This window comes from Pungitius pungitius, chromosome 5 (assembly GCF_949316345.1).
Source record: "Pungitius pungitius chromosome 5, fPunPun2.1, whole genome shotgun sequence".
Classification (NCBI taxonomy): Eukaryota; Metazoa; Chordata; class Actinopteri; order Perciformes; family Gasterosteidae; genus Pungitius; species Pungitius pungitius.
In genome coordinates, this window is record NC_084904.1 from 13,368,494 (window position 1) to 13,382,238 (window position 13,745).

The window sequence follows — 13,745 nt, forward strand, 5'->3', positions numbered from 1 at the left end:
CATAACCACCTGGTTCATTCAGCTTTTTTTTTTTTTTTTGAGGAAACGGATTTAACAAAAGCAGGCCATCTATTGTATTGGCATCCCCGTTTAACGGAAACGTTACACCAACTCGGTGTGGTGGAGAGGTGACGGTCATCATCTGTGTTGGAAAAGGCAGGTGCACATCATCCTACATCACGAATGATGCGCTGGTGAATCTTGCGTAACGTGCAGAATGCATCCGCTGCACTTCAAACCGAAAACGCTCCGAAGCAGTGTGTGCAGCACGCATGGGATTAAACCCAAACTCTTCCTAAAATAATGTCATCCATTTCAAATATATAAGAGCCGTTCAGACTATTACAGTGGCATTATAGAGATTTTAGAGATTATAAAACCCATTATGTAGCCTATGATAAGGTCACCGTGACAGGATTGGAATGCAGTCTGATAAACGAACAGAGTCTCTAGAGCAAAGGACATTGCAAGCAGTGGGACGATTGCTTTGTGCACAACACATTGCATTGCATTGGGAGCACGTGACCCCGTACTGCAGCAGGAGGGGGTCCCTACCTTCCGACGGTTCCGGAATTGACCCACATGCCACTCTGCAGGTGGTTCAGCCGGTCACTCAAACCGGACAGAGACGCACGGAGAACGCAGAGGTGTTAGCTGCTGTCCCGTTGTTTGTCAAAGAGCACACTCGACTGCAGAAGAGCTGCCCTGTCACATACTTCCTTCCTCTCGCTTCCCCGTCGCCGCTTTGCCTATCGAGCGTCGCACGGTCCTCAACAAGTATTGACCCGTTGTTGCGCACCTTATTCCGGTGCTTTTCTGGGTAGAATCTTAACATAGCCTGCCTATTAGATATTTCTGGTCGGAGCAACCTCCTTTTCTGTTGTTGTTTCCCCCAGCTGATTTCAGTTCAGGGCACGCCCCCACGGCCGCGCGTCACCACGCGGTGCAAGCGACCCATGTTGTGCTGCGTTCAAGTGCTATCGGAATATTATTTGTTGAGTTGAGCGACGACCCTAAAGTCTTCTGTAGTGTGATAGATTCGGCGGGACACTACAAACAAATGTTATTCAGCGTGTGTGTCAGATGTTGGATGTCTAGAGAACCGATTTAATGTATCAAAAATATTAGGATGCTAGAGCCATCGTTTCGTTTTATGATCACAGTTAAAGTGTGCTTCAGAAATGTGCACTTTCCATCTTATTGACTTAATACATGCAGTAAAGCACGCTGCCTTCCGATGCTGTAGCGTTCACATTCACCAATGTGATGCTTGAAGAATCTCTGTCATTAAGACATTTTTTTTTATTAAACAAGAAGTATAAGACGCTTCACAAAAAGCATGGAAAACATTTACCAAAATGTATATTTATATTTCCCTTTACTCTATGCCCATACATATTAGTCATTCCCTATCCAAACTACAATCCAGATACGTTATGCAATAGTTTAGTTATTACTCATGGGCAATGGAGATAATTTCTCTTCTACGGTTATTCTGGGTTTTCATAGCAACTACTACATAGCAACACGTACTTAGTGCTACAACAGACATGAGCTAAGAAAGAAAGAGCATATCAAAACCCAGCCTTTTTTCTTCTTCACATGATGTCTGGGAATTACTTCCTGGAATGTTGAGCTATATCAGAGAAGAAGAATGTTTCCGTGTTGCCAGGAGGTATAAATACCTCACTGTTCTACCGGCAAAACTATTTTTACTTCAAACTTAAGTTGCTTAATGAATGTTATATTATCCAACTAAATACTTTTCCCAGGCATGTTTCGAAGACAGAAGCCTTCTCTGGCCCCATCTCCCTTTTATTGTGCCGTTCAAGATAAGAAGAGAACACAGATTTAGTTTCAGATTGTCTCAATCTTAAAATTAATTTGGGACATTTTGCAGTCTTTTGCCAAGTGGGAACAAAAGACCATCTGAAAAAACAGCTTCCTGTCATGACTTCAGAAGGCTGAAGACAGACATCTACTGGAAGGATTTGGTACTGAGTGCCCAGCCTCGTCTTGTGTGCCAAATCCTCTTGCAGATCCGCAGTGGCTGACACACATGCATAGAGTCAAAGACTACAAATCTAATACTTTACCCTTTTTCTCCCCAGTCTGTCCCCACGAACTCTGTAGGTTTCCACGTATGTTCTTGCACACAACATGCAAAATCCCACATGCAACTGCACCAGCACAGTTACACAAACAAGATTTTAATGTGCAATGTGTATCTATTTGCCCAGTGCTGTCTGTAAGGCCTGAGAAAACTCTGCCCCCTGACCTGACTGGCATGGCCAGAATGAAACAGCATGAAAGATGCAGCGGAATGCTGCCGGAGAAAGCAGGGGTTCAACAGCGCTGGCAGAGAGCGGGCTTAGAAATGTGGAGAGGCAGCCCCTTTGTAGGAGAGGTGGACTTGTGAGAGAACTCTCACAGGCTGAGCTTATAGCCTTTCAGCTACAGTAGCACAGAGAGGACTGAGTGGCTTTGTTTTTTAGCTTTATTGTGTGTGGGAAGTCCACTCCTATTGCTTTTACACTTTGGCGAGATTAAAGTTGGGAGAATGAACTGAGATCATTCTTTAACCATCTGGACAACAAGGGTCCTGCTGCTTGGACAAATACTCTATTTAGTTTGCACCATATTCAACACCATCTTCAATTTTTATTGAAGGACTCAAGGACTGTTCATTTTGAAAAATATTTTTCAGTTAATCCCTAAAAGTGGATCATTTTTTTCCTTTCACAAAACTTTCATTTTCCCTCTGAAAATGCTTTCAGCTCAGTTTGAAGGGCTTTTTTGCATCATTGATATCTCGTTTTATGTGACACCAATACAAACAAAGTATAAAAATATTGGTGTTTCAGCAAAATCCTGTACTTTTCCAGTACTTTTATAGTTTATATTATGGTTACTTATGGGTTTGAATGGATAGATTACTGACGATATCTGTAATACTAAGCAAGCGATAGCAGGCATGATTTTTATGTCCGTGGAGCACTTTGGAATGAATCTCTTCCCCTCGTCTCATCCCCTCCCGTCCACTCCTGCAATGACCCTATTCTCCCCCCTGCAGCTCTCCCAAATATCCAACAGGCCTCCACACCCCCTGCCCCAGCACTGTACTGGAACTGTTCTAAAGCTGTCAAAACACGCAGCTTCTCACACTCCCCAAGTCCATAGAGAGTTCTCCTTAAACACACACTGTCCTGAGCACTAATAAACACATACACACATTCAACACACACTCACTGGAAAACAGTCTACATGCAGCCCTGTGTACACTGACACAAATAGGTCAGAGCTGCAGTGGGTTTTCCAAACAGTCCTCCAGCACAATTGAGCTGATAACAGCATCAAAGATTAAATTCTACCCTGGGCCCAGACACACACACACACACATGCACACACACACAAACATAAACACACACTACATTCCACGGGTACGTATGTAGATCTACAGTATCAGATCATTCGCTTCTTTTCTTGGCAGACTGACACAATTCTGTTTTGCAGAGCGACACAAAAAAAATACATCAGCATAAGAATTTCACTTCAGGGGTCAAAGGTGAATCGTGTGACTGGAAGGAATGACTTGAGGCTAAAGTAAAAGGAGCCCATAAAAAAGAAGGTAAAGTAGAGGGCAAGAACAAAATATACATACACCAATGTCAACCTCTGACTCACACACACACACACACACTTTGGACATGCAGAGAGGCTGAGATGTGTTGCCTTAACCGGCTCGCTGACATGTAACAGCAGGCCCCCGTGGTGTCGGGTAGTGGGCCTGTTAGCCGACGTTGAGCTAAACTGCAAAATATTCAATGCTAGAGAACGTTTGATAAACACACAGAAACAGGCGGACAGAGAGCCAGAGAGGCTGGGGACCGTGTTTGCGTATGTTTACCTAAGTGATCAGCAGGTTGTCTTATCTACAGTCAGTTGGAAAACTCCATGTTTGTTACCAGCTGTTGTTGCCTCTTTATTTCCTAATGAACACATATCACTCCATTGCTTACCAAAGTACAAAGAAAAACTACAAGCAAGCAATTACATCTCCCACAAATTGCACAGAATTTAAAAAACAATGTGCGTGAGGGGAAAAGGGAACGGAGAGAAGAAATATTGAGTTAGCTGGGCCTTCAATACCAATCATGGCTTCAAAGAAAACGCCTCTATGAATAAGATTTATGAGCTATTACACTGTGCCTGAGGTCACTTATATCCCAAACGGTAAGCTACAATTCTAAAACCTGCTGTCCACATACGTTCCCCCCCATCACCCTATAATGCCAATGTACCTTCAGCTCAAGTCTGTGCTGGTGATGACGGGCCATCGTGGTGGAATATGCTGGGAATGTAAAGTGGCTTGAGGCTGGATAGTGTTGGGAATAGCTACCCAGAAGGAAAGGATGGAGGGTGGGATGGAGTGAAGGAGGAAGGCGCACCACTTAGCGTGTTTGGCCATGTTGGTGCCAACTTAAACTTCAACTGTGAGTGCCTCACTGTCTCTTGCGAGTAGCCCTCAGACTACATTTTGAGTAAAGTGGCATCTGACGCACACACTACCACCATCAGTGCATACCGGACCCATTTCAATGCCCCGGCTTTGGTGCGGCTTTGGTTTCCTCGGCATGACATCAAGCCAAATGGTTTTGAACATCTCTTGGTACAAATTAACAAAAAAAACCTTTTTCTGTGTTCTTCTGTTTTGTCTACACAAGTAACCTCCTTGTTGGTTTGGAATCCTTTCATGTAATTTATAGGCTGTTTATCGTAAGCCACGGTCTGAAAGAGGAATGCTACAGACAACATGTAAAGGGGTTGTTGAGAGGCTGAAGGGTTGCTGTGAATTCTGGAGTGGTGTAAATCTTCTGTGATAAAGACAAACTGCAATTCATGTACAGACACAAAATAATCGTAACTTAACTGAGTCAGGGTTTTTTTCATTGATTTTAAAAATGCAGGCAATACTGGACTCCCCCAATAACTATCACACTTTTTGTAATATATATACACACATAAGCTAAAAAAAAATGCACACTCAGCTGGATAAGGGCACACAGGTCAGTAGAGGTGCCCCTTAAGCTGTGGCTGTCAAGTGGCACGGCTAATCTTATTAAGGCTCTCTTCAGCTGCTGGTCCAACCTCTTAAAGTGAGAGTTCATTTTGCCGGAAAATTTTCAGATTTTAATCCAAGCATTACTTTAAAACCTGATGTTTTGCCGTTTCCCTGTTGGGGAAAGTAATATCCCGTTTTAGCTCAGGTGTTTTATATATTTGATTTTTGACAAATCTAATTGCAGATTGTCGTGAAAGAATGAAATAGTGTTAAGGGAAGGCAACATCTTCCTACTTTCTATTTCAAATGGGTTCGAACCAGTCCTGTAATTTCAGATCAATGGGGCAGTGAACACAGTACTGTAATCTGTCACCTGCCAGGAGTTTTTCCATCAATATTTATAGGTGATCTAAGTCACTTCACTTGTGGGGATGCGACGAATGTGGGTAACCTCTCTGAACCTCAAACAGCTCTGCAGACACTCTCACTCCGGTGAGGATGTATCAGAGTAAACTTTGGACCGGGGTTAAGGTCTGACCACAAACAGGGAAGGATGATGGAGGGCAAACGGAGCTCTCAGTCAAATGATCTTTGGTTGTTTTGATTGAAATCATCTGATGAATTAACATACGAAGGCTGGCATGGTGATATATTCATATTTCCTGAATGTAATGTAATGAAACTATGCAAAGTTCAGACCAATGTGACAGTAACCAGAAGGGGAGGGGCGGGAGCAAAATGCAAGTGTTACGAGGAAAGAGATGCATTTGGCCTTGGCACCAGTCAGTCAGTATTCCTAAAACAGCCTGAATAAACAAAAACTGAAGCCAAGTCAAATACCTCTGGACTTCAGTCTGAAAAAGCAGATTCGCAACACTGCAGACAATCATTACATCAACCCAGTACTCTCTGCCAAGTACTAAGAAGTTAAACTAAATTCCGATTTATTGTCCGTTTCATTTGAATAACTTTTAGAGGCTTAAGGATATATCCATTGATTCATGAGTAAAGGAGAATTTAGAGAACTAAACCGTTTGTATTGATTTCATAATAATTGATTTCAATAACCAAATTTCAAGAATGAGTGTTAATGTAAATATGATGTTAATAGCTACCAATATGTTGTCCTTCTTTTAACATAACTAATCATAAATATCTATTATGGTATCGGGCTCAGACAAACAGTATCACTCTATCTCTATTTAAACACACTGTGGCTTAAAGATAGAGAAATATAAATGATAACATGCAGGGTAAAAAGCAAAAAATCCCAGACAAAATTAACCTCATTACAGAGAGCTGAGACATAACAGGAAGGTCCTTTGTTGTGTTTAGTTCGAATACCCTCCATGTTGTTTCTCCATCCTGTTAGTTAGAGTTCCTCCTATTGTATCGCACTTGCACCAACAAAAACAAACCTGTTGTGGGGTGAAAACCTCAGTTCTAAGCTTTTGCTCCGGCAGCAGAGGAGCCATGTAAGCTGGCCACACAAATCACCAAATATAGAGATATCCTTTTCCCCTACGATGGTTGGGGAATTCAATACCTTACACACTGCTTGAATCTATGTGAATGGAGGTCAACATGGAGGAACTCCAACAGCGAGGTCAAACAAGACGGCAAATGTATGCGCACAGATGCTCACACCAACACTCTGCACAGTCGGCATCCTTTAATAGCGTGATGGAAAAATCTATACCGGTGTCCGGTTATTTCCGCACCGCTGCGTCGTTGACTGATATATACGACCGGCAATACATGGCGTGCAATAGTGACCACATGTCCTTCATTGCAACGCTGCAGCACTGCCACAGAGGTTTTAGTAATTTGAATAAGGTCAAGGGGCATTGGGGTGGAAGCTCTTTGGCAATAATTGTTGATCCTGGCTAATCCAAATCACTGGTTAACAGAAGTTCAGAAATGTTTAGATGAGACACACTAGGATGTGCACAATATATGTTCTAATTTTCTCTAAATATCCTAAAGAATTCTACATGGCTTTTAACCATTTAGTTTAAATAAATAGTTCATCCTTAATGTATTATTGATTATTGTGGCGGGGGGGGGGGGTGAGGGGTTGCAACGCAATTTACCATAATAGCTATAATGCATAGCACGATAACAAGTTGATACATTTTTTATAACGGGCCCTCTATTGAAAAATTCATCGGTATAATAAAGCACAGGATATAATATACAAATGATATTGACAATATTGATTCAATATTTATGTTGAAAAGAAGGTGTTTCTTGTGAGAAACAGCGAGTGAAAAAATGTGCAAAGTGATATACTATCTAGACAGACCTAAGCTACAAGTCCTGACCTAAATATCATCATGCTTAATGCTACTCTCATTTATCAAAAGAAAGGCAATAACTTGACTTAGGTTTTGAAGTTCATTTTGAGGAAAAGGTTCCTAAAGTATGCAATGACTAAAGGTAGGCTAGCTGAAACAGACTTGCCGAAACCACTTATATAAAATTTCAGATTTTCATGGAGAGCAAACCACATGGACTGGGATGATGACAATACTGTCATCTGCAACTTACTGTGGGTCAGAACTTGGTGTGTGCGTGTGTGGGGGGGGAGGAAGAGGCAGACAGAGAGTGTCAGTCAGGTTGCATCAGCCTCCTAAACTACAAAACGTGGGCTGGCCCTCGATCAGCCGGCATGTGGGCGATTACAAGCACAAAGGAGATAACCCGTTTAGACATTTGACAGATTTGAAACACTTTTACCGGTGGAAAGGTGTGATCACACAAACACAATTTTCAGGAGTGCCTTGGAACTGAAACTGGTCTGACCCTGATAAGCGGGAACGGCACCCTTGGGTGTTTCTCGCACCGTAGATTAAAGCATTCAGTCTTTCCTCGAAAGGAGACAGAGGAATGTAGATGGACAAAGACCTATATGTGTGTCTTTATGTCTCCAAATATGGGTGAGGGAGTTTCTGTGGTTCTGCATGTGAGTCATTGTGGTTTTATCCGTGTATATGAGTTTGGGTGGTTGGGAAGGTTTTGGGATGCATGCGATCGAGGCAGAGTGGGGGGGCGTGTAAGAGGAAAATGTATGATGAGGCGTTTATTTAAATAAGAAGATTTCTGGGTACAATGCAATTAAGGGCAAAAACTCAGCAACAAGTCACGGAAATCTGAAAGAAAACAGTCAGCTGTGGTTCTTGTTCACATTTACAAGTCTCCCAGAATCACCAGCAGTGAGTGCTAAAATGACTTGAGGGTTCATTTGATGCAAGCCACAGCTTTGAATAGTGCCTGTAATGGGATGTGAGTAATTACAGGAAGGGAGGTGGACAGAAAGGCAGAAAAGATGTGAAAACAAACAGGAAGAAAAAGAGACAGACAGCCAAGGCTTGCAGGCATTGAATATATGAGACTATGAGATTACCACCGCATGTGAGCAGAAGAAAGACATATGGAGCTTTTCAAACCCACAGTTGTTAGTGCATTAGTCCTGTCGAGGATGGGAGGACAAGCACACCCATCTCAATGCACATACACCAACCCGAATCTGCCTACAACCTCCTTAGGTGTGAAATGCAATCTGTTTCAACACACATACACACTTGAATATCTAGTTGGCTTATCCTTAGTCATATGACTTTGGGTCAATTCCCCGAAGGGGTTCGGCTTTCTGCCACAAACGAGAGAGAAAGACAGAAAGAGTCACCCAGGAATCGCATTGCATACAGAGATGCAAACATAATAAAAACATGCATGTGCACAGGCACACAGATGCACAGGAAGGTATATTTGTTAACGTGATGGGGCCAGAACACCATGATACACAGAAGCGCACTCACGCACACACTCACACAAACATGAACATAAATAGAAAGCAGCTAGAGCCAAGCAACCAAGCTGTGGCATAACATCCCGTCCCTTTCTGAGCACACATGCAGACGCACACATGGACAAGTACCCACAAACATGAACGGACCACGGATTTGGTGAGATGAAACGGACAGAGTGATGTGACTTGAGTGGATCAAGGTAACAGTAGCATAAAATGCTATTAATACATTTAAAATCTCAGTGTAGTCAATCCACCCACAACTTTTCCCTGTCCCCGTACCGTTAGCAGTCCGAGTTTCCCACAGGTAACTGTCCACAGACAACAACCCAGAACCTGGGAGGCAGAAAGTCACACCGATAAACATCCACTGAAGGTTTTCAAGTAGATTCACATTTTGACGTGCCTGGATCACCACACACACACACGTCAGGCCCTGGCCTCAGCCCCGACGGGGCACGACCCAGGAAGACACGTCCCTGAAATGAAGTGGCTCACTTATCTCCTCTCTCTCGGCCTCTTGGTCCGGCCCTGCCCTGTCCTGTCCTCGCTGATGACGCGACACCTTCCTAATCTGAGGCGCTCACCACACACAGACAGCCTACTGCCTCGCACATGAGCTGTCTGGCCATGTGCAGATGTGTTTTACTTCCTGCACACATGGAATAATAATGAGTATGTACCAAATAAAACTGTTGCTGATGATTATTGTGTTCATTGTTTAGTTTAACAAGTCGATGAAGCTATTCACCTACACATTCACATAACTAAAGTTAAGACGGATATTCCAAAAAGTTCTATATGCGGACTCGGCTGTGGAACAATTGAATTTTATTTGCTTTGATAAATTAACAGAGCCTGTTTTTTTAAGATAAAGGGTTACTCATTTCTATTTTCAATGAGTGTTTTCAAACTTAGAAGAGGAAATGGGAAAAGATACCAAGTTGTGCCGTCATATTTTACAACGATCGCTCTCTTGCTCTTTGTCACTTCCTCAGCCTGCTCTGCTCTAGTTTCCCCTCTGCCAAACCCCCTCCGTGTCCCTCTTCCTCAGGATCTGTTCTCCATTATTTCTAGTATCCACAGCTTAATTCTTTGCTCACTGACACCCTGTTTAAGAAAACAACTAAAGAGGTGGCCAAAAGGAGAGAAACAAACAGATTCCACCAAGCTGCACAATCCTTTGCTTCCCCCCCCCCACACACACACACACACACTCCACCACCACCAACACAACACCACCATGTTTTCACTCCGTCCAAAACTTACTCAAGAGGACAAACATCATGTGGTGCTGGTAAGAGAAGAAGACACTGTTGTATGGTTACTGTGAGTCTTTGTTTAATTTTTTGAGTGTGAGTGCCTGTGTTGGCGTGCAAAGAGGTTCATCTTAGTGTCTCTCAATCCGTGCATAGTGCATACACGCACGCACTATGCAAGGAGACGCACATGCATGCACATACAAACAATGAAAAGCCTCTTTTGTCCTTCGGGATCCTGTATAGTGGAGGTGCGTGTTTGAGGCAGACTACAGTGGATGTGCTAGTGTGTCAGCGTGCTAGTGTATGCAATAATGCTGAACTTTCACAAAGACTTGGCTTCTTATATGACTCCTAGCTGTGTGGGATTGGCACTCTGGACGACCATCCAGCAACCGCGAATGTCTAGTGAGCAACTCTACGGGAAAGCCCCATACACAGCAAGAGCCTCCTTTGGAAACAACCTCCTCTGAGCAGGGGCAGACATGAGGGATGGGCCTCAACCCAGTGGAAGAATGGTTCAAATTCCACAGCTGATAGAAAAACATTGAGGAATGGGACAGAGCGAAGGAACTGATGCAAACTCTGAAACCCCCCCCCCCCCCCTCTTCCCCCCCCCACGATCTGTTCTGTGCACACGGTGTTGGAAAAAGGAAGAAGAAAGAATCAAATAAATCAGAAATGTTCGACCCTTTGTGGGCATTGCTGGTGTAGCTGATAACTGGATGTTGTTTTGGTCGCAGACAGAGATACCATCTTTCCTTCCATGCCGTGGCCTTTACGTGCTTAAGCATTTACAAAAAAAGGAGAGCAGCTACTGTGGCTCACCCATTTAAACCAGGCTGATTTCTATATTTGAACAAATAAGTATTAAAATCAAATACATGATATTTAGATTTGAAATACCTTAGCATTGTTAAACTGACTTCAGGCCGTATGGTATATTACATTTTTTAAATGACAAATTCCCTTTTCATAAAAAGTAACTTGTGTTGCTTTTTATTCAAATGTAATTACTATAATTCCTCCTTGTAGCATTGCATTAAATATGGTAGAGATCTATTGTTTAATATGCCATTGTTTTGTCTCAATATCTTTTAAAGCCTACTTTAAAAAGAAAAAAAGGAATTTAAAAATAGAAATGCCTCTTTATGACAGTCTTTTTTGGGGTCTCATCTTCCAAACAGTATAACGTGTACTATCTATCAAGTAAATCAAGTCCAACGTCGTCGATCCTGCAACTGAGCACCCCAAACTAACTATTGTGCAACCCCAGTGTACACACTAAATCACCATGAACCATGTGCTGTTGACCAGCTGTGTGTGACGGTCCCAGGGGCTCCATACCTCTAAAAGACATTCACTTCTGGAATCACCGGGTCAGATCTCTCTCTCTCTTTTTCTCTCTCTCTCCTTTCCCGTCCACTTTTAGTCCTTCGCCACTCCGCTGCTCTGCTTCCTTCAGTCGAATCTGGCTGTCGGTTCTCCCTCCATTCAACTGCAAGGCACAAACACATGCGATCCCTTTCAGAGCATTCCAGCACCGAATCACATCTCACGCGTTTTGTAACACTTTCGCTGCGCGCCTCGGCTTGGGGCTCGAACGTGTAACAGATCGCTCGCGTTTGGTGTGGACCCGCCACAGCTGGAGGGATGAAAAACACTGCCGACTGACGGCAGCCGAGACACGCCGAGGGGAATGAAATTAGGTTAAGATTGCTGCATATTGCGTGGAAAAAAAGAGATGAAGAAAAAGCAGCAGCAGACGTACTCTTGTTCGCAGCCCGCCCTGTAGTGCACAGAGATCTGCCCGCCTGTGGTCCTGATGCGAGTTTGTTCCGCGTCCCTTTGTTGTTTCTGTCACACCTAGAAGGAGGCGGGGGGGGGCATGGAGGAGGGAGCTTTTTTTTTACTTTCTTTTGTCCGTCTTCTTTTTAACCCACCCCCAAAGTAATGATTCCACTCTAACTTTACATCTTTACCACAGATGCAATTGCACGAGGTATTCATCCAGCATCTAGCGCGCGCACGCATTTTACCCGCGTCGCATCTAATTTGTTCACTTCCCCGTGTATATTAAATTACATTTTGACAGATTTCCTATGAAAAGTCCGCTTGCATTTCCCCCTGCCGCCCCCATCTTTTTTTCTTTTTTTAACCCCTATCTCACCTATTTTCTCGCCAGAAGTTTTTGTCTTCGCTGGGTAGCGGGTATGTGGGGGAGGGCCGGCGGGGGGGGGTCTCTCTCACTCTCCTCCCCTTTCCTTCTCGGCTTGTCTCTCCGTTGCGGCGGCAGAGCAGTTGTGTCTCGGTCTAGACCAGCCTTCACCGCTACAGCTCCGATCAGCCCCGGTGACGACAGCCTCGTGCTCGTCACCGTGGCCACACCCATCCATTCATAAAGTGGAGAGCGTGCCAGCCTCCCCGGCCGCACGGCGCGCACGGTGATGTCAAAAAGATGGAAGATATGCACACATGAGAAGGGTATGGCTACAGGCCTCGAATTTGTCTTTCTTATTCTATTAAACATTGCTTTTTTTATAGGGACATGTCTTGTTATTAGTGCTCAAGACAGAAATACGCGTTGTCGCATTTACTGAGTTTAGGAGGTCGGTGAAGGCCGCAAGTTATGATGGTTGAGGTTAAGTTATTCTAGTGATGGAGACCGATGGCAGACTTCAAGGCGCCTGGGATTGGCAGAGAGAGAGGCTATGACCCAGATCAGATTAGGGACTTGTATTTAAATTACATTCACCACTCTGGTGGACCACCAGCAGACACACCAGGGGAAATGTTTCTTTTCCGATTCATTTCTGTCAATTCTCCTGCTGTGTTTTGGGGCGCACAGTTGAAAAATATGAACAAACAATTGAGTCTTTGCCATGTTCTTGTCATTTGTCAGGAATAATCATATTTGAATCAACCTCTGTCCTGCAGATGCCAATTTACCTTCACGCCACACTGTCCCGAATGTGGTACAGTTGGCAAGAGGGCTGGAAACACCAAGTCAGTGCCTTCTTTGTGAGCGATTTTTCAAGCTCAATTGGCACTTCTGCAACACGGCTTTGTCTGGGAGATCAAGCAGAAGAATAGCAGAGGCACTAAGGCATAGAGGGGCCCATTGTGATCAGTCAGCGCCCCAAAGATGTCACTGTGGTTCTTTGGACGGATGGCGCCAAAGGCCATTGTGTGTAACGCGGCCGCGTTAGAGGTACGGCGTTGTTGAGAGAAATCGATCTGAGCAGGGACAAAGATCACCGTTTTGTGCTGTTTGTTTACATGCTGGTTTGTGTATTTGAATGAGGGTCAGTCTCTGGTGAGGGCTGTGTTGAGTGCTTGATTGTGGAAATTTAGCCGACTCGGGCCTTTCACACCACTGGGATCAGCGGTTTGCACCCATCAGAAGAGGGACCGAGAGAGGGGGGAACCATGCACGTGGACGCCCCCATAATGCCCCTATTGTGCCCGCGCGGCTGCATCAATAGCGCAATTGCGGGGGCCACTGGCAGTGGAAAAGTGCTGTACAAGATACGTTGAGATAAAGGTTCAGGGGGGACAACCAGACGGACCGAAAACACACACAGTTGTTCATCCCTAAGCGGTATTCATGCCA

At 44.1% G+C, this 13,745-nt stretch overlaps 1 protein-coding gene across 4 annotated transcripts in view; it reads right to left on the reverse strand.

Moving 5' to 3' along the window:
- The window catches only part of rhobtb4 (Rho related BTB domain containing 4), a 33,091-nt gene extending 20,633 nt beyond the window's left edge, over positions 1-12,458 (reverse strand). The window contains exons 1-3 of one of the 4 annotated variants that reach the window (XM_037481297.2): positions 12,303-12,458; positions 11,904-11,998; positions 11,480-11,630 (exon numbers count right to left, since the gene is read on the reverse strand). Coding sequence is in view for 1 of the 4 variants with exons in the window: in XM_037481296.2 (XP_037337193.2) it covers positions 556-584 (29 nt within the window). In the remaining 3 variants the exon portion in view is untranslated. The other 3 variants (XM_037481299.2, XM_037481298.2, XM_037481296.2) reach the window with 3 other exon arrangements.
- Between the last annotated feature and the right edge of the window lie 1,287 nt (positions 12,459-13,745).